Genomic DNA, 20,777 nt, shown 5'->3' with positions numbered 1-20,777 from the left:
GTGCTGATCGACCTAGTCCATTCAGACGCACTCTGTTAATCTGTGTGTGTGTGTGTGTGTGTGTGTGTGTGTGTCGCGCGCGCGCGCGCGCGTGTGTGTGTGTGTGTGCGCGCGCGCGCTCATCTGATTCTGGGTCTGGAGGAACGCAGGCCTGGGAAACCTAGGTCCTGAAGGGTAGCTCCATTGGGAGGGACTTGCAGAAGGGAGAAGCAGAGCTCCGTATGGAAACAAAAGTGACACAAGCAGTACATTAATAGAATTACAGAACCCAGCTCCCCCTCCCCCAGAACATAACCCTAATAAATGAGCGCACCCCAAGGAGATGAGCAAATCTGGTAACAATGTAGACAGCTCCACTGGCAGCACTGATTCCTTCCTCCTCTCTCTCTTTCACAGGGAGGGCAGATATGACACAAGATAACTCCATTCTGCTTCACTTACAAAGTTTACAGCTGCCCTTTTCCAACCCCTGGAAGTATGGGATTTTGTCATTCGCCATTCTCCTGGTTTTAGTGGCTCTAATCATTTTAACCCGCCAAATGTGCCAGTGCCAGAAACTGAGAAAACTTGGGAGAAGTAAGTACCAGGCAACAGTACACACCAGCCCCCAAAAATCTCTGTGTTTATGATACTTTATCCTTTACAAGGGACTTTCACACTGGAGCAAACTGAAGGACCAAACATCAACATGCCAATACAGATGTTCTTATCCTTCAGACTGCAAACTCTTCAGGGCAGGGACTATCTCTGGCTTGTGTTTGCACTATGTACTCCTGCTGGAATTCTGCACCACTGCGCAATGCAGAATTAATGTGCCCTGCAGAATTTTACTTTTTTCCATGCAGAATTTGTGATTTCCACCAAAATGTTTCCTTTTTCCGGCTGCAGCCCAGGGCTGACAGCAGGGGCCTCAGCTGTGCATGATTATATTGTGTTATTTTGACAAATAAAATGCACAATATTTTAAAATTCTGTGCAGAATTTTTAGGGGCAGAATTCCCCCAGGAGTAAAATGGAAGCCTTTGGATGCTACCACAATGCAAATAACAGCCAATGTGCAAGTATAAAGGCTTTCTGCCTCCCACCCATTTCCTCTTCTTGATTTCACAGTGAGGCTGTAGTGCAGAATTCACAACTGCATTTGTTTCCAATATAACACAAGAGAAGGGCATTATCCTATCCCAGCTTACCTGGAGCTCTTTAAATCAAGGCAAAGACATGCCAAAAGGAAGGAACAAAGTAGGAGCTCTCTCAATTACGTCTGTACTTACTAAACTCCTAAAGTCTTATCTCAGGAATCAGGGTAGTGCCAGGAATGGAATCAACAGTGGCATGAAGACAGCTGCACAAAGCCACAGGGAATCAGCTGCCTGCTCTGCCCTGCCCTACCTTCCCTGCAGGCCACAAATAAGCACAAGGTACGGGATTAATGCCCCCTCAGAGGAGACTCCTTCATTTATGGAAGAAAGGCAGTTAACATGGGCATGAAGTTAAGCAAATCTGTGAGCCCTGCTGATCTTTTTCTGATGCAAGTGACGCCACATGCTGAGGGCCATGGCATTTCTGTACCTGAGCCAAACTTGGGATTTTAACCTCTGGCAAAAACATTTGCCATTTAGAAGGTGGGGAGTGGATGAGAAATTCCCTTTCGTATGTTTCCTGGGGCAATTTAAACAAGTGCCTGCTTTAGAACAGGTCTGTCTGGGGGAGACAGGGCAGGATTAAGGGGGAGCAAGGGGCATTGCAGCCCCACTACTACTAGTAGAGGGAGAGCTCCCTGTCCTCTCTTTGACTTGGGCAAGCAGCTGCCCCACAGCTCCACCTTCTCAGCTGGCGCAGAGAGAGCTGCCCCTCCTGTTTCAATCTACTTTAACCCCTGGGACAAGGCTACATGCTAGAACTGGGTTTTCCATAGATTCCCAGACTGTAGCAGCTTGTTCTGAGTGGCCCTCTCCGATCTCCCTCTCGCACAGCAAAGCTCTGTGTTTATTAACATGCCTAAGCCCCTTCCAAGATGGGCAGGGGAACCGGATTCCTTCTGTTCATACAAAGTAACCATGATGTGTGAGAAGAGGAAGAAGGGGAAGGCAACTTCTCCTTGTTGAAGATGTATCACTTACTGGTTCTTCTTATAATGGCCCATTGCACCCAGAAACTCCAGAGCACGCAGCATGTACGATCGCTCCAGCCAGCAGTTGCATCAGGGGTTTATATTTCACCAGCCCAGAGACATTAGCAAAACTTCCTCCTATTTCCATCTGTCACAGCTTGAATCATCCCATCTGTGATCTGACCCCCAGAGGGATGCTGGGATTAGGGCTATTTCCTCATTGCCAAGCCTGACTCTCTTCCAGCTTCCTGTTCACCCCCGTTTTGTCAGTCCCAGTGTGCTTGGATAATTTTTTTTTTTAAAAGCAAAAACAATAGTCTCTCTCTACCACATGCCTTTTCTTCCCCCTTCCTTCCTTGCCCCTTACATGTTCAGACATTGGCCTGAAATGTTAAGATAATCATGGAGTTTGGCTGAACCTGATTTCCTCTTTATGGAATGATCAAATCTTGAGTTTCATGTGAAAGTATCTTCCCAGAATTCTGCTTTTTATCTTCAAGGGGTTGTAAGCCATCCCATGAAGTTTGGGATACAGTATGTTCTATACCAGCTGAGACTTCTGGTCCTTCCAGGCCAGTATCTCGACTATGGCAGTGGTCAATACTGGATCCTTCAGAGGAAGGGAACCTCCCCAATAATGGGCCTTACTAACTGCAATGTTGTACCTAAAGGGGAAGAGGAGGTGATGGTGAACTCCTGTCCCATTCCTGCAACAATCCTCAAAATCTTGGCCAGGCTCTTAAAGTGACCCGTGATTTCGGATGGCTTGATTTTTGGGTGTCCCGTTTGAAAGGCTTGATTTTCAGAGGGCAAATCTTCTGCACTTTCTGAAACTCCAGCTTTTGAAAGGCATCTCAGATTGGACATCCAAAAATCACCTTTGAAAACCTTAGTGCCTGGCTTTATATTTACAGATGTCCTCTCCAAACTGGTGCAATAATTTTTTGCTGTCATTGTTCCCACAGAGAAGAAATACCTTAGTGAAGCCTGGAAGGACACAAAAGTAGAGAACGGCATCCTGGGGAAAAAACTACGACCAGCTCTCCTTGGCATTGCTAAGCAGAGCTGTCCTGATGTCAAGGCAAGTGTGCTACCCCTGCGCACCTGCAGAAGGCCAAAGGCAGTTGTTTTTTTTAATTACAAAACAAATGGTTGACCCATTTCCAAGAAGCAAAACCCCTATATCTTAAGGGAGCTTCGCTTCTGCTAAGACAAGTGGGAATGAAGCAAGTGCTCCTCCTACCAGTTCTTTTTACATTCTAAATGCTGAAGGAAATCCCGTCTTTCCCAGGTGTGGCTAGTCAACAGCATAATTATAGAAGTGACTGGGACGCAGTAAAGGTAGATTTCTAACCCAGCTAGAGCTGAGCATGGTGTGGGTGGTGCTGTGGAAAGAGTCTTCACAATCTTCCAGCATACTTTCATCTTCCTGACCTCCAGCATCCCCTGCTAATTAAGCCCTGAGCCTCTCTCAAGTGCAAAAACTAAACTGAGTTCAGTTACATCCTGAGTTTGGTGATGGGGAGAAAAAGTCCAATAGGTACATGGGACTGACACCACAAAAGTCATTTACCTTGTGATCTAATCCAGATTTGAATCTAGCAGCAAGAAGCCAGGGCATCAAACCACTGAGTCACCAAGTCTTCCTTTCTCTTTTCACTGGCCCCATTCAATCACATTCTCATGAGTACTGCAATCCACACTATGATTTCACAATGATACTGTACTTGGGTAATCACTTCCCCCATACCTCAGCCTCCAGGAGAGAGGAGTATTGCCGGAGAGTATTAAAAATAGTCTACATACTTCTGGGAGATAAATTCAGCTTGGATCTCTCCTATGTGAAGCTGTCTAGGGGTGTCAGCAGCTCCAATTAGAAATGGCATGACAATCACTTTTAGCAAAGAGCCCTGGGGAAGAACCCCCTTCTCCATTTCCTAGAGCAGTGGTACTCAACCAGGGGTCAGTGTACCCCTGGGGATACACAGAGGTCTTCTAAGGGGTACATCAACTCATCTAGATATTTGCCTAATTTTACAACAGGCTACATAAAAAGCACTAGCAAAGACAGTACAAACTAACATTTCATACAATTACTTTATACTATTCTATATACTGTATGCTGAAATGTAAGAACAATATTTATATTCCAATTGATTTATTTTATAATTATATGGTAGAAATGAGAAAGTATGCAATTTTTCAGTGTGTTGTGACACTTAAAAATTGCCTAGTTACAAAATCAGACCTAAAAATACAAGTGAGGTGAAACTTGGGGTATGCAAGACAAATCTGACTCCTGAAAGGGGTACAGTAGTCTGGAAAGGTTGAGAACCATTAACCTAGAGCTTTTAGAACTGCAAATGGGCATGAGAGAGTCAGCACCTAGGAGAGATGTATGATGCAGGAGGAGCAATGGCTGGGGAGTATATAGGTAAACGTGATACAGGAATAATCATTCCAGAATCACTCCATGTATAGACAAGCACAAAGCCAGTCACTACCCAAAAGGGCAGATCACCGCTATGTATAAACAGGCCTTCAGTTGTTGTGACTGGAGGGGGAAAATAGATGGCTGTCTTGCCTGTTTATGTTGTTAAAGAGCCAGTCTCTCTTGCTCCAGATTCAGAAACTCCAAGAGCAGCTGGACAAGCTTGGTACCTGCCTTTCCCCCTCCTCCACCAGCAGCGAGAACCTGGAGAGCGTGGGCAGCAACACTGGCTTCCTGGATAGCTCCCGGGGCAGGCTGAGGTTCTCCCTCCTCTACCACAAGGAGCAACTCGAGCTGCTCTTGACGGTCCTTGAGGCGACGGGCCTGCCCAGCCGAGGGAGCGCTGACTCTGCTGTTCGGGTCCGGTTGCTGAGGCAGGGCTCGTCCCACATTGCTGGCTTCCAGTGCCTGATCCACGAGTGGCAAACGCAGGTAGTGAAGAACTGCAGGAAACCTGCCTTTGGAGACCAGTTTATCTGCTCCCTGAAGGAGGCCGAGCTGGAGAAGAGTGCTGTGAAGCTGGAGGTGGGACTGGCTCATTCTGTGTTATCTTTGTCAGGTGCTGCTTAAAGGGGCTCAGCTAACAGCCCTGAAAAATTAGGCCTTCTCTGTACCCACAGAACAGGTGCATCATGGGAAAATTCCTCAGTGCTGTTCCCTTCAGGTGTCTTGCTCTTTTCACCTCTGAAGGGGGAAGAGGGGATTCATTCTCTAGGCCCGTTCACTCCATGGCCTCTCTGAGACTCACCGGGTCGCAATGTGTGGCCGGTTAGGATGCAGGGCTCTAAGTGAACTGAATGGGGCGGTGGTCACAAACTCCCATCACACAGGCCAGGTGGTAAGGGCTGGTGTCCCCTAGACAGATCAACATTTGAAATGCTCGAGCAGCAGTTGCTTGGCATTTTATTTCTAGACATGGAGGAGAGTGGCAGGGTCAGTGTCATTTGATGGCTCTGATGCAGGACTGGCTGTGAGCACTAGATAACATCAATAGCTTTGCCTCTCTCTCTCCTTGGACACAAGAGTTTCCTGTGGAAATCCATTTGCACGCTTAGGCCAGCAGCAGCTTATGGAACACTGGTTCCTCCCCATGGATAACTAAAGTAAACACATGTCCCTCTAGTGAATCGGTTGCCTATCTGGGAGGTGCTGAGGAATAATATCTGGGCTGGAGTGGAGCATGGTGTCATTGAGAGGGTGAGAGGAAGGGCAAGATGATAGCACCACATTCCTTCATCAGAAATGGTTTATGATCTCCCAGGACAGCTTCAAAACTAGGGTAAGCAGGTGGCCACCTGGGGCACGGTCTCTAAGGGTGACGGGGACAGCTTGTGGTCACCCACCTGCAGGCCAGCTCTGCGCTGCTCTTCTCCATCTGCAGCATTTCTGCTCATCCAGGTCCCCCCAGAGTAGTGCCCCCCTCTCTGTTCCTTCATAGTCATGTTCAGCAGCAGTGCATTTGAGTCAACATCCTTTGCTTTAGTTGCTGCAGCACCTCTTTTCAAGTATCACTGCAGCCAAGACACAGGATTTTTGGGGCACAGTTGCATACTAAGGTCAGCCCACCACACACAAAGGAGGAGAAATTCCTTCTGGAGGAAAAAAAATGACAGGAGCAAAGACTGGTTGCTTCGACCAGGGAATGATACTTTTGGAGAGGCATGTTCAAAAGAGCACCACTACCCTTTGAGCCGCACTTTGACCTCCATTCATAACCAAAACATATTGCTCTTGTGTAAAAGAGGAGGGCTAAAGCTTGCTAGATCTGCTTATTTCTTACTTCTTTTCCTTAAAGTGCTCCCAGAGGGCATCAAAAACCCCCCTGAGTTATCCAAACGTTTATTAACAGGAAGGAAGACATCATCCCCTAATTAGGGAGCAGAAACAATACCACGTGACTTAGGTATCCAACCATGTAGCTTAAATATTACATCTTCACAGCAAACAGTTTGAAAGCATTCCGCAGGCTGAAGTGTTCTCGTATAGAACATTCAGTGAACAAATGACAGCAAGGACGTCACTGGTAAAAATCAGGTGGTGGGGGCACAGGACTATTTACAACCAGAGAAAGAATCACAAGAAAATGCAGAATTGCAGGAGTATGAAGTAAAAAGCCAACCACCACCATGAACTGCAGAAAGGATACAAACCTTCCTGCTTCAGGGCACAAGCCAACCTCTAATCAGGGATAGGGAGACATTTTCCCTGGTAGCAGGTTACCCCATAACTTCCTCCTGCAGTGTTTCTTGCACCTTGCCTGTAGCAGCCAGTAATGGCCACTGTCAAAGATAGGGTACTGAAATGAATGGTCTGCAGGTCTGATCCAATACAGCAATTCCCATGTGTCACTACACACCTTCTGTCCCTTGGCAATGCTCCAAGTGGCTCGATATTTCAAAAGTTCTCTACTATTTAGCTCTCAATTTTCCCATCTAATTACATTTATTCCTTATTCACTTTTCATACGGCACTTTCAATAACAAAGTACCTAGCAAGCATATGAAAGGAAATTCAGCAACTAACCAAATAACCAGCCATGAACAGCCCCAGTATTAAGGCAACAGTGAGCTACAAAGGGGAAAAGAAGAGGCTGTGTGGAAAGAGTGAAAGACGGAAGGAGACAAAGCCAGAGCAGAGATAGGGGGAAAAAAGAAAAATCACAGGGCAAGCTCCTTAGCTGTGTTAGAGCATTTTCGCATGGCTTCTTTACATCTTTATAATGTCCTGGATACTGAGCACCTCCCAAAAGGGAAAACAACAATACATTTTCTCTCTCCCAGCAGGAAGCAGCCTTAAAGATTTTGTTTTTAATAATAAAAAGATAGAGTGCAAAGCTGTCCTGAAACCTGTATGAACACCACCAGAGGATTTTTTTGTATATGTGTAGAGAGACACCTTGGGCTGCTGCAGCAGTCACCAGGGGGCCAGCTTGGCACAGAGCAGCCCCAGGATGCATGGGTAGTATAAACCTGCCTTTGCATAGCCCATCTTGAGCTGTGCAGAGTGCTCGAGTGTTATTTACACTGCAAATGAACAAACTGTAAAGGAGAAGCTGATGGAAGGGAAGTGACAGAGCGGTGGGGAGTGAGGAGAGAAGAGAGCTTGAGGAGCCTGTTCAGAGAAGGACCCAAATTTTATTTGCTGGGCACGTGCCTCCTTTGCTCTTATTTCTGACCAATTCTAACCCCTTCAAATCTGGTGCCTGGCAGGTGGGATTTAGACAGCTGTCCTGAGACTGTGATGCATGGACATGGAGCGTAGGCCTGATGTGTGGAAAGTCAAAGGCAAATTTGAGACCTAGCCTAAGCAGGGACATGCTGATTCTCTCTGTCCTGTAGGTTAAGCACTTCGACAAGTATTCCAGACACACTGTGCTAGGAGAAGTGAGGGTCAGCCTCAGCAAACTAAAGGCCTCCCAAAGCATGGAGTTCTATGAGGAGCTACAGAAGACTACAAAGGTAATGGCTATCGTGTGACCTTGCACAATGTAACTACATCATGACCAGAAAGACTAGATGGCTCCGGGGAAGGGGATAAAGAGTCTGACTTTATTCAGGCAGTAACTGGATGTCCCTGTCTCTCATCAGCATGGTTCAGACTATGTGCAATGAGCAAGTGGCCTCATTACAGACCTGCTCTGTGCCCAACTTGCTTCCCAGGCAGGCTCTGCAGAGAGGCAGTGGCTTTTGGGAGCAAAGTCTGGACTATTCTCCCAGTGTATGTTTACAGGGCAATTAAACACCTGTGGCTGGCCCACGTCAGCTGACTCAGGCTCATGCATTTAATTGTGGTGTAGATGTTTAGAACCCGGGCTACAGCCTAAACCCAAATGTCAAACAGCCCCGTAGACTGAGTCCCGCAAGCCTGTGTCCGTTGACATAGGCCAACCAGAGGTGTTTAATTGCAGCATAGATATAGCCCCAAAGATGAACTACTCAGGTTAGGCTTGAGGACCATAGATGGGGCAGGGTGAAGGGGCTCATACTGCTGCTGCCAGTGGTGTACTGCTCCTGGGATTAATGCAGGACTTCAGTCAGAAAGTCAAGGAGCTTCTACCTACACTAAAATAGCATCTGCTTGTTTGTGTCAAGGAAAGGTGCAAAATATGTCCTCAGTTTGTATTCTAGGTTCCATTGAGAAAGGGTTAATAAAGGCTTAGCTGATGGTGGTTATAAATAGGTTACAATCTAGTTGGTTATAAGCAACCTGTAGAGTCCAACAACTCAAAACAACTAACCATTTATTAATATATCTAGTAATCCTTTATAAACTATTTATAAATGGAGCCTTTATATAAAGTATGACTCAAAATGCCCCTTTTATCAAAGTCATGCCCCTTTAACTGCCCTAGTTTTCCAGCTTGGGTGTCTCAACTGCAAATGCCATAGTTTGGCACTAGAGGAATGCAGCCTCTAGTAGTATCTGGGCCTCCCTATGCACAGGGAGCAATAACTATGGACATACTTTGTTGTAATGAGAACCACACTGTGCTGGCTTGCACTGCCCCAAGAACAAGGAGTGGATGAAAGCTCCTTTCTTACAGAGCTTTTTACCACAAGAGCATTTAACTGAAGTTAAATTAAGATTTGATATCATTACATTATAGCCAAAATTATGTGAAATCAATATGGATTTGACATGGTTCAAAACCATTTTAGATCCAAACTCGCACATCAATGCAACACAGAACTATTTAGGAGATTTGGGTTATGAGAATGGGCCATCTTCTTATCAGTAAGCAAAGAAAACCATTACACTTACCAACTAGAAGAGAGAGATGCTACCAGCTTCAGAAAGATCCTTTTAGGGCTGCAGCTGCTTGCCAATAGCAAATTCAAAGAGCCCCCCTCCTGAAGAGCATGCTAGGGGGAAAAAAATCCTATATAAGGACAAACCTGTTCTGAGGAGAATGGGTAGGGATCAGGAAGTTTCCAAGGGAGGTGCTGCTCATCTCCATAAACTGTCCCCTTCCATTATCCTCTGTACTGATTCTCAGAGAAGACAAAAGCCTTGTATACATATTTTTGTGTAGCGCATTGTGGCTTTAACACCTTGACAGCATGCTAAGGTCTGGCTCTTGAGCCAGCCCTCTGGTCACTATTAGTATTAATTAGGTTCCCCTGGAGAAGGCCTAATTGGACAGAGGAGTACCTGATTACCAGGCCAGAATGGGGCTAGTGAGTCAATGAGCCCATTAACAGGGAAGCAGTATAAAAAGGGACAGTAAGGCCAGAAGAGCTAGTTAGAGGGAGTCTGCTGAGTAGGGACACCCGCGCTTCTCCTTTCTGGCAAAGGGTTAGAAAGTTGAGATGCAGTATAAGGGTGTACAGACACTCACATTGGTTGGTGGTGGGATTAAAATACTGTAAATAAGTCATATGGTGGTGTTTACAAGCAGAAAGGTGTCAGAGGGGGTCTGTGTTCATGGAAGAGGCTGGGATATGGCACACTGCCCTGTTATGCATCTCTAGCTATGATGGGAGTACCACTGCAGACTGGCCATTGGAATATAGAGGTGTTCTGACGAGGGGTAGATGACACTGTGGTATGAATGCCATCAACCAGTTTACACCACCATTGCTAGCACAGATGGAGCTGCAGCAGTGCTAGGGAGAAAGCGTCTCAGAAACCCCAGAGTAGCACAGCCCTATGGAGAGAGGAGCAACTATACAAACAGAGTAGGGCTTTAGGGTAGGAATTTCAAAGATGCCTTAGGCACACAAGTCCTATTGACTTTCAAAGGGAGTAGTGCTTCTACATCACGGAGGCACTTTTCATAATCCCACTCTAAGATCACTGGGCCAAGCCCCCTCCTCTGTTATACTGATGAAACCCTATTAAGTTCAGTGGAGCTACACCCCTGTACCTGAGAGGAAAGAGTTGCTCACTGAGCCCAATTCACCATTTCTCCCTTACCTTGTGTAGTCAAGTAGTTAAACCTCTGCAGAGTAGTTGTGTTTTCCCTGGCTAGCATTTTATGCCCACTTTGCACTGGCCTGAGTGGCCACTAAAGTTCAGAGAAACCGTGAATTAGGCCCACTGTTTTCATTAGAAACCAAAATAATTCTCTTGCTAACTTATTATGCACATGGAAATACTGTCAGCAGAATGACTACCATTTCAACAGCAGATGTTTTCAAACTCTTAAGAATCATTCTTAATAAGCCAGTGTCCTTGTATTCTGATAAAATTCAACTTAATATTCCAAGGCTGGGAGAGGGAAACAGACATAGCAGATGCCTTCTGCTTGGTTAGGATCACAATACTGATTTCAGTTACAAGAGAATCAATTTGTAGGAGCCTGTGCACCCAGCAGAATGGACTGTACAGTTGATAACACAAACATCATCTAATTTGATTCCATTTTTAATGAAATCACAAGTTTGATAAAGGTAACTCAGGACACATTCTGATAAAAAATATTAAACACTATGCAAAATCAATGCAGCCCCAATTAAATGGATTGAAAAACTAGTTAACTGACAGCCAGCAGAAAGTAATTGTCAATGGAGAATGGTCATCCAATAGAGGTGCTTTTGATTCCTCAGAGATCTATTCTTGGTCCAATACTATCCAATATCTTTATCAAGGAGTTGGAAGAAAATATAAAATCATTACTGGTAAAATTTGCAGATGGCACAAAAATTTCTGGAGTGATAAATAGAGGATAGGTCAGTTATACAGACCAATCTGGACTGCTTGATGAAGTGGGCTCGTCGTTTCAACAACTTGCACTCCAACATAGTCAAGTGCACAGTCATACAATGGAACAATGAACAATGAACACAGGTCACTCTTACAAGTTGGAGACTGTGCACTGGAATGCAGTGATGTTGAAAAGAACTTAGGGGCCTTGGTAGATAACCAATTAAACATGAATGCTTAGTGCAATGTTCTAGCTAAGAAAGAGAACAAGACCCTTGGAGGTATAAGAAGGGAACATCAAGGAGGAGTAGAAAGGTTGCATTACCTCTGTATATGGCATTAGTGGGACCATTACTGGAATACTGTGTCCTGTTCTGGTATTCACTCTTCAAAAAGATGTTGAAACTGGAAAGGATTCAGAAAAGAGATACAAGAATAATTTGAGGTATGGAAAGCATGCCTTATGAGAGCCTAAAGAAGCTCAGCTTATCCAAGCAAAGATTTAAGAAGTAATTTGATTACAGTCTACAAGTACTTACATGGGAAAGATCTCATAGGAGGCTCTTTAATCTGGCAAAAACAAAAAAACCAAAAAAAAACCCCACACCAAAATGAGATCCAATGCCTGGAAGTTGAAGCCAGACAAATTCAAACTAGAAATAAAAGGGGAATTTTTACCAGTGAGGATAGTTACATTGAAACAATTAACCTAGGAATGTTGTGGATTCTCCATCACTTAGTCTTTAAATCAAGACAGAATGTTTTCCTAAAAGATTCGCTATAGCTCAAGCATAAATTATGGGCTTGATGCAGAAGTTACTGAGTGAGGTTCTTTGGCCTGTGTTATGCAGGAGGTCACACTAGAGAATTAAAATGGTACCTTCTGGACTTAAAATCTATGACGTTGGGCCTTGGGCGGGGTGGGTCTAATGCTGAAATGGGTCACAAGAAAAAGTTTGGATTTCCCTCCCCATTCATCTACGTCACAAAACCATTATCTGATGCAGTGCAATTAATGGTCTCTGCACAAGAAAGCCTGGTCCAAAGATACCACTCCCAGGCCTGGTAAAGGCCTCCAGGGAAGTAGAGACAATGGCACATGATCATGATCTTGTGGGTGGAGCTCAGGGGCCAACTGGCTCTCAGGAGCTCTCCAGGCAAAGTTCCTTATATCTACACACACACACACTCACTCTTTTATAAGTGCTGAGTCCTGTGGAGCTAATTGTCTGCACTGCTCCTTGTACCTGGCATCCTCACACAATTTCCCTGTAGCCTTGTGAGTGAGTCAGACCTCGAGGACTGGAAGTGCAGGGGGAGTTTTCAGGTCAGGATTGGGGAGCAGTTGGCAGTGCTGGGGGAGGGCCACACTTTGTACAACACCTGCTTGTGCTCGGCCTGGCTTTAGTGCTATCACTCCTCGGTCAGGTTGTGCTCCCAGTTACCCCTGTGTAAAAAAAGTAATTCCCTTGACCTTAAAAGGGGTGACTCCAGATTTACATATAGTTAACTCAGACCATAATATAGTTCCCCCTTGCGTTTCAAGCAATTGAACACTGCCCCAACTGTAGCTTTTCCTTTCTCAGAAAGTTGCCAAAGGGCAGCTGGCCAAGATGCTGTTCTCAGCAGGGGCTGTTCAGTAGTGTGTGTACAAGAGACTACAGTCAGGGATGGCTATTGACAGCACGGCCCACTATCCTTTCACAGGACGTTGTTGGAGAAGTCCTCGTATCGCTGAAGTGTCTCCCCATCTCTCAGAGGATAGAAATTGGACTGCTCAAGGTCAAAACTGCCTCTGTGTGCCGCAGTCCAGATAAGAGTAAAGGCATTTATTTCACCTACACTCTATGGCTATATCTCTCTAGCTTGCTCTCCTGTTTGGAGCCTCTCTTCTTTCCCGGGGGGAGGGATCAGGTAGGAGAAAGAGCACTTGAGCTCCTCTTCTGCTGGCCCACGACAGTCCAGTGGTAAGGGATTATTTGCCATAACCCCAATGAATACTCCTGCTCTGGCTCAGAGCATTGCGGCAGTCCTGAGCCTCAGCACCAGGTGGGTCTGAATGCCACTGAGAGTTAAAGCACAAGAGCTATAATGAGAGAACCCAATACAAAGAGCCACTACTGCCTAGCGGGGCTTTTCCCACCCCAACCTTGCTTTAGTCTATTTGCAGGACAATGCAGACACAAGGGCCAGGTTCTCTGCTCTGCCCTTTGCACCTGCCTTAAAGCCAGCTTAGCTGGGCTCCTGAGTATTCCCTTGGTGTGGGGAAATCCCTGGGTAGCATACACCCGACAACCCCCCCACATAGGGGATGTGGCCAGAGTGTTGCTGTGCTCCTACAGTTCAGCTATGGGGGCAGCCCCAAGTGGCCATGGGCACACTTTAGAGGAGCTCTGAGACTACTCTAAGTTGCACAAAGACCAAAATGGTCCCTAGTTATCTCTAGAATCAGAGAAACACACAGATGACATGAGCCATCTTTTTTCTCTCCTGCCCCTGACCTCTGGGATCCTGTACCAAGCACAACACAGCTAAATGTCACATCCGGGCCCATTGTCTTCAGTGACCTCCTCTTCTGCCCTGAACAGCTACTTGTGGGGAGAGAAAGATGGGGCTCTTTTCTTCTTGCATTGTATGTGGGGGGTAAACTGACAGATAGCCTGGTGGGATAAGTGAGTCAGATCTCTTGGCCTCCCCATCCCACTAGTTTGGCAAACTCCCTGGTAGCGATGCCAGCCCTCCCTGTGGTTTCTCTTGCTGATTTCCATATTTGGATGTCTTTTCTGGGCAGAACTAGGGCAGCAGAGAGTTCAGTTGCTTCTGAGATCTTCTTGTTCCCGTAACCCCCTCACATAAGCAAGTTCCTCCAACCAGAAGCAGCATTAGATGTTTTGCCAGCTAGGATGGAAAATGTTTTCAGCACATGCACACATCCACCCACCCCCAAGAGACTAAAACAAACCACCACCAGAGCAGCACAATGGTACAGCCCACCTCAGGAAGTTGGTGCCTGGGGCAACTGCCTTGCTTGCTCACCCCTAGAGTTGGCCCTGCCACCAACACCCTCAGACTTTCTACCTGTAAGGAGCCTGACTCTCCAGTGCCTTGCCCCTTGTATTATTGTGCACACTCAGGCAAAGTCATGGAAGGGTTTCTCTCCCTTGTTTCCAGCTAGGCTTTGGTGTAGTAGGGACCAAGTTTAGTGTAACCATCCCCTTGCCAGTAAACGGTAAAATTCTCTGATTGATACCTATGCATAATTCTCTGATTTCAGCAGGATTCAAGGACAGAATCTGGCCCTAAGCATATACTTTGTGAAACCATCGTGATTCACTAGCACATAAGTGCATGGATCACAGGACCCAAATCTGATCTAGGGTTAACATCTACAGCCCTCCTTCTGCACCACTGAAGTCAGTGAGAGCTTTGCCCACCAAAAGGATGCAGGATCAAGTCCATAGAGCGGTAATGTTAAGTCTGATGGATGCTCACGGTGTCCTATAGCCTCTCATTTTTCCTCTTGCTCTCTCCCTGCTGTAGATGTGTATGCAAGAATAGATATCTCCTGCAATCGCCACAAACAGAAGCACCAGAAATCCAGCCCCAGGGCCCGAGCTGCAGTCATCATCTTCAATGAGACTTTCCTCTTCCATCTCACTGAGCCTGTTGCCAAGGACTGCACAATCCTGGTCTCCATTTATGAAATGAGCTCTAGGGTCAGAGGCAGCTGCAGGCAGCTCATTGGACAGACTGCCCTGGAAAAGAGGAGCCCCAGCAAAGCCAATGACCACTGGACCCTCATGATACAGTCTAGCCAGCAGCCTGTGGCTAAGTGGCATCCTCTGCTACTTTAGAGGGAGAATTTTGCACCACTTCCATGATGTAGAAACTGGCCATATTTTCCCATTGGCATTGGGCCCAATAGCATTCAAAGTGGGTACTTTCCAGAGATGGGCAATACCCTGAAGTTCCTGGTTAGAACAGCACTAACTGTAGTAACTGTGCTGATTGTAACAAAAATGCAGATACATTCATTTTCTTCCCTCGCAGCTGCTGGGAGAGAGAGTCACTTTCCATCCTTGCCAAGTCCCACTGTGATTTTATTAACAGTACCATTACCACAGCACCAAAAGGCTGCAACTCAGACCGGGGCCCCACTGTGCTAGATGCTGTGTGTATAAAACACTCACAAAAAGAACATCTCTGCCCTGAGGAGTTTACAGTCTGAACGGACAAGAGAAACAATGGGTGGGAGGAAAGGAGTATTACTATCCCCATTTGACAGATGGGGAATTGAGGCACACAGAGATTAAGTGACTTGCCCAAGAACAAACAGGGATTCTGTCACAGAGTGGGGATTTCAACCCAACATCTCCTGAATCTCAGTCCAGTGCCTCAATCATCCTTCCCCTCCCTTTGCCTGGCAGGGTCACAGGTGTGGCACTTTCCCAGCTTTGGGATCTCCATCACAGGAAGCACCTGGGTTTATTTGAGTGAAGGCACCTATGCCTTATCACTTCAGACACACATCTACTGCCTGTGGGATGTTATGGATAAACACAAGACCTCAGCATCCCAGGCTGTCAATCAGGCACTTTCCATCAGAAGTACCCACCAGTTAAAAACAAATGCACTCTGTGTAAATGCAGCCCCTTCTCATCTGCTGAAGATAAATGAAACAACCCAGCCCTTGTAAATGAGAGCAGAGCCTGCTGAAGTAGGAGCAATGTACATTCTTTGCTCTTCCTGCTGTCTCAGGAAAGGTCTGGCCACCCAAGCCCCCACCACATCTGAAGAGCTGCCAGCTGCTACATTTGGATGAATGGTTGTGGTCCATCTCTGGCAGATGTGTGTGAGTCCAGGGCTCCCCTGAACTGGTTAGGAGGCACTAACGCTCATTAATGCTTGGATCTGTTTGCCTCCCAGGGATAACACCATTTCCCTGCACCACATGTGGTGGAGACAGTGGCCACTCCTGTGAGACTTCAGGTGTCTGCTTTGCTTAGTCTCCTAGTAGACAGCACCCTCAGTGGGCACATGGCAGCACAACCTCCCCTTGTATGGCTACGGGAATGGATCAGACCCAATGTTCAACTAGTCCTGTATCCTGACAGTGGCCAGCACCAGCTGTTTCAGTGGAAGGTGTAAGAACCCTGCAGTGGTCAGATATGGGAGAATCTGACACCCACATTAGGTCTCCTTTGGATCTCTAATAGTTGGAGAATGGTTTAAGCCCTGAAGCATGAGACTTCATAGCCTTTCCAAAATTTGTTGTCATTTAATTATAACAATTCTAGATATTCTTGATACCTATATACAGGACTTAGGTCTTTTTGATTCCTGGTATGTTCTTGGCCTCAGTAACTTCCCGTGGCAGTGAGTTCCACAGCCTAATTACACATTATGTGAAAAAAGTATTTCCTTTTATTGGTTTTGAATTTCCCACCTTTTAATTTCATTGCATGGCCCCTGCTTCTTGTATAATGAGACAGAGAACAGACGCTCCAAATCTATCTTCTCTGTATTTCACTAGTTTTATATACTTTTATCCTGTCCCTTCTTACTCATCTCCTGCCTAAGGTGAACAATCCCACTCTCTTCAATCTCTCTCCATAAGACCATCTTTCCAGGCTCTTGATCATACTTGCCCCCTTCACTGAAACTTCACTAGTTCTGCCCCATCCTTGTGGAGATGGGTGACCAGCACTCCAGACAGTATCCAGATAAAGTCACACCATTGCTTTATATGAGGGCATTAAAACAGTCTCTGTATAATTCACCATCCCTTTCTTTATACAGCCTAACATAGTTGTTTTGACTGCAGCTGCACATTTAGCAGAGGTGTTCATTGAGCTCTGTACAGGGACAGCGAGGTCCCTTTTTGAGCTGACAGTTAATTTAGAATCCTGCAAGGTGCACAAGCAGTTTAAGTTTGTCCCTCCAAGGTGGGTTACTTTGCATTGATAGACAGCGATTTTCATCTGCCATGGTTCTAGTCATTCTCCTAGCTTGGTTATGTCCCTCTGAAGTTCCTTTCAGGTCCTGATAAGCAAATATTGCTACCACACTACACACCCCCTCCCCTTTTCAGATCATTATACACTAAACACAAGACCTTGTACGGAAACTTGCAGCCCCCACTTCTGCCATGATGCAAGTTGACCATTTAATCCTACTCTACACTTTCTGTCTCCTAGCCAGTTTTTGATCATGACAACTCTGTGATTCTCACCCCCATGACGTAGCTTTTTTAGTAGCCGCTTGCACAGGTCTTGTCAAAGGCTTTTAAAAAGTCAATGTATGTAGACAGTGCCTCCCCTCATGGTGATAAGAGCCGCCAGAACGGCTCAATCCCTGCCCTGTCCTCTACCATCTAGTCTATGGGGCAGTGTTCTGCTCCGAGCTCCCAGCCCACTCACTGCTTGCTCTCTGCTCTGATGCCAGCTGTGATGCTGGTGGATGCAGGCACTGATCTGCTAGGGATTCTCTCCCAAAAGGGCAGAGGAAGGGTGAGTGGAGTGGCATATGGGCAGCCATATCAGTGTGTCACTGACTAAACTTGCTCCATAGTCACTATCCTGTTCTGACAAGTACTGTGACCTCCAGGTCCTCCCCGCTCCCCCCCCCCCCCCATGATGGGAGGGTGACGTATCAGCCCGGAAGCTATTTCAGGAGCACTTCAGTGCCCTGCCACAAGACATCTGAAGCTCCAGCATAGTTGGGACTGGTCCATGGACATTAGCTCTGGTGCTGAACCTAGTTATTTGAGCATTGGGGGAAAAAGTGTGATTACATGAACTTACCACCACCACTTGGCACTATATAGCCACAGTCTAGAAAAAGAAAAAGAAAAAAGAGAAAAAATTAAGCCCATAACTCCCCCCAGCAGAAATTTTAGCCTGGCAACGCCTGGCAACACCTGGCCCTGAGGACATCAAGTGCAGCCTGTGGTACTGTCACAGTGGGTCAGATACTCTGCACTATCCCAGGGGAAGAGCTGTCACTAACTTACAGGGAAAGCTCTCACTGTTCTTCTATGCCTCTTTCAAATGAAAATGCTGGGGCTGCTCTGGGGGGAGGTGGGGGAGGAGGGAAGGTAAAATGAATTAGCAGCTCTGACTAATGGGTTTGCCGCAGCTGGCAGCTATCACATACACCACTAGGTTTGTTTAATTCTACATAGAAGGGTTCTGGAGTCTGCAGTTCAGGCAGCACAATGGAGTCAGATGATGTAGGTGGGTAGGACTGCTTCTGTGGCGCTCCTGGCTGATGCTTCTCCACCTTGCTGGGAGGTAAGGCACTGGAGCACCCAGCACCGGTATAATCCCTGCGTTGCCTGCTGTGGAGCACAATACTTGAGTAGGGGATATTTCCCAGACATCCAGATTAACAGTCTCTCACTGCTGTCACATCCAGATTAACAGTCACGGGCAGGGAGAAAGGAAAGAACAAACCTCAGCTGTAGCCTCAAAGGCATGTCTCATTTCAAGCTGCAGGTGTAAATTTCAGCTCAAGGGGACATACCTGCGCTAGTGCCAATCGAGCTACCACGCTAAAAATAGAGTGTAGCTGCAGCAGTGAGAGTGCGGGTCAAGCTAGCCACCTGAGTAATGCCAAGCATCTTTGATGGCATTGGATTTGGGGCAGTCAGTCCCTCCTACCACTCCTGCTGAAGTTACTTATCCACAGTGAGGGTGATCTTGGCCAATAATAATCTAAGGCCTGGACTCTGAAGGTCATGTGACAGAGGGAATATAGATGTTAATCAGAGGGAAGGGTGGAGTCTGAATGAAAGAAACTACTCTGAGGGTTTTAGACCCAAATCATGTAACTAAAAATAGTTGAAGGCAGTTACTGGAGGACACAGCTGAACAGCATTGAGTCCTGCTCTGGATCCCAAGTGCTCAGTTTACAATTGGGAAAGGGTGGGGGAAGGAAACCTTCCAACTTGCAGCCCCCCACCCCAGCCCCGAGCCTAGGCTTTGAGGGTCATGTCACTGCTGGTGTAACCACACCAATTTCAGTGGGATTTGCAGCAGGAATGAAGTGGACCTTGAGAATTAAGCTAGGTTCTTTCCATCTCAAAAATAGAAAACCCCACACACTTCTGTTGCCAAAAATAGGCTCTTGTTCATACCTGTGCATCCCCATTGCCTTCAGTGGATGTAACTGATGGGGACTTAGTAAAACAAGTGTTTGTGTTGCACCAGATGGGAGACAGCATTACCTAGTGGATAGTGCACGAGAGTAGGATTCAGAAAACCTGGGTTCTATTCCCAGCTCTACTACTATTGTGGTCTGACTCTGGGCAAGTTGCTTCTCCTACTTGTGCTTCAGTTTCTCCATCTGTAAAATGGAATAGTGATACTGACCACCTTTATGAGGTGTTTAGAGATCTACAGGTGAAAAAAGCTATGCAAAAAAACAAACAAAGATCCTGACAGCTAGATTCTGCATCTCATTCAGCCTTAGCTCGGATGTTTCTACAGATTAAGGAGCAAACATGGGGGGGGAGGGGGGAACTTGCTTTTGTCACTGCAGCCATAAGATTGGATTCTGAGTCCACACTGGGATCTGATGAAGAAGTAAGAAGGTGCCATTTTTATGTAGTTACTTTCCAGAGCAAATGCACACTTGGGCATATGTAAAGAGCTTTGAGCGCCCCAGCAGAAAGACACCATAGAATTAAAGTCTTATGAGACAATAGGGCCAAATCCTTCATTATCCCATTCATACAAGACTGTTATTTCACAGTAAATGAAGGGTCAGGAATGCATGCTTTGGTGCATCAGGTGACCATGCTATTTAGGACAACATTTTATTGGCAGTTTAATAAATTCATGCATTTACAGTTAATAACTATTAAAGATAGTTTTACTCTATAGCCTCCTGAGGCCTCTATAATTATCTTCTGGGGTTTATCTTCTTAGATTTGGGGTTATTAAAATTACTTGGCGTTCTGTCAGTGCATTTGCTTGTTTTGGGTTTGGAGTTTGTATGCATTGGAGAGTGTCCTCATGGAAAAATGAGTAATAGTGAGTAAACTACATGCTTGAACCCTATAACAAAAAGTCTGTTCTTAGCCTGTAATAATAAGGCTATATTGTACCTTTGATTTTTAAGCAGAACTCCCTCGTGGAGTTAAAAAAAAATGTGCTGAAATATTTTGATATGGCCCCATATACACTGTGGGCACAAAGACTTGTAGTAACCATGAACAGCCAAAGGGTGGCAATATAAATATGAAAATACTGCACAAATACACTAAGGGCCATATCCTACAGTCCCTTTACTGGGCTGAACATACAGCCTCGGAGAATCAGGAACAATCCTTTTTGGCCTGACTCTGTCAATGTGTTTGTCCCTGAAGGAGCCACTAGGCAACAAAGCCAGTGAAACTGAGGATGTATCCAGTGGGGTCTGCAGGGGTCTACATGGGATCTGGTACAATTTAATATTTTCATTAAGGACTTGGATAATGGAGTGGAGAGTATGCTTATAAAATCTACAGATGACACCAGGCTGAGAGGG

General features: G+C 46.0%; 1 protein-coding gene across 1 annotated transcript; it reads left to right on the top strand.

Moving 5' to 3' along the window:
* The first annotated feature begins 407 nt into the window (after positions 1-407).
* Positions 408-16,995, top strand: LOC137147965 (synaptotagmin-2-like). Its single transcript, XM_067540379.1, has 6 exons — positions 408-576; positions 3,076-3,191; positions 4,734-5,126; positions 7,940-8,059; positions 12,954-13,065; positions 14,787-16,995. Exons 1-6 carry the CDS (start codon positions 408-410, stop codon positions 15,098-15,100), a joined length of 1,224 nt encoding a protein of 407 aa, XP_067396480.1. The 3' UTR covers positions 15,101-16,995.
* The last annotated feature ends 3,782 nt before the right edge of the window (positions 16,996-20,777 follow it).

This window comes from Emydura macquarii, unplaced genomic scaffold (genome assembly GCF_026122565.2).
Source record: "Emydura macquarii macquarii isolate MOO-44397 ecotype Brisbane River unplaced genomic scaffold, CSIRO-AGI_Emac_v2 contig_587, whole genome shotgun sequence".
In the NCBI taxonomy this organism is placed as follows: domain Eukaryota; kingdom Metazoa; phylum Chordata; order Testudines; family Chelidae; genus Emydura; species Emydura macquarii.
The sequence above is the reverse complement of the archived record's forward strand: the minus strand, read 5'-3'. Positions and strand labels throughout refer to the sequence as shown.

Excerpts from the sequence above, each read along its gene's own strand:
- LOC137147965 (XM_067540379.1), top strand. The coding sequence starts at position 408 with ATGACACAAGATAACTCCATTCTGCTTCACTTACAAAGTTTACAGCTG. Across the intron at positions 577-3,075 it reads ACTGAGAAAACTTGGGAGAA|AGAAGAAATACCTTAGTGAA; the intron begins GTAAGTACCAGG and ends TTGTTCCCACAG. Across the intron at positions 5,127-7,939 it reads AGAGTGCTGTGAAGCTGGAG|GTTAAGCACTTCGACAAGTA; the intron begins GTGGGACTGGCT and ends TCTGTCCTGTAG.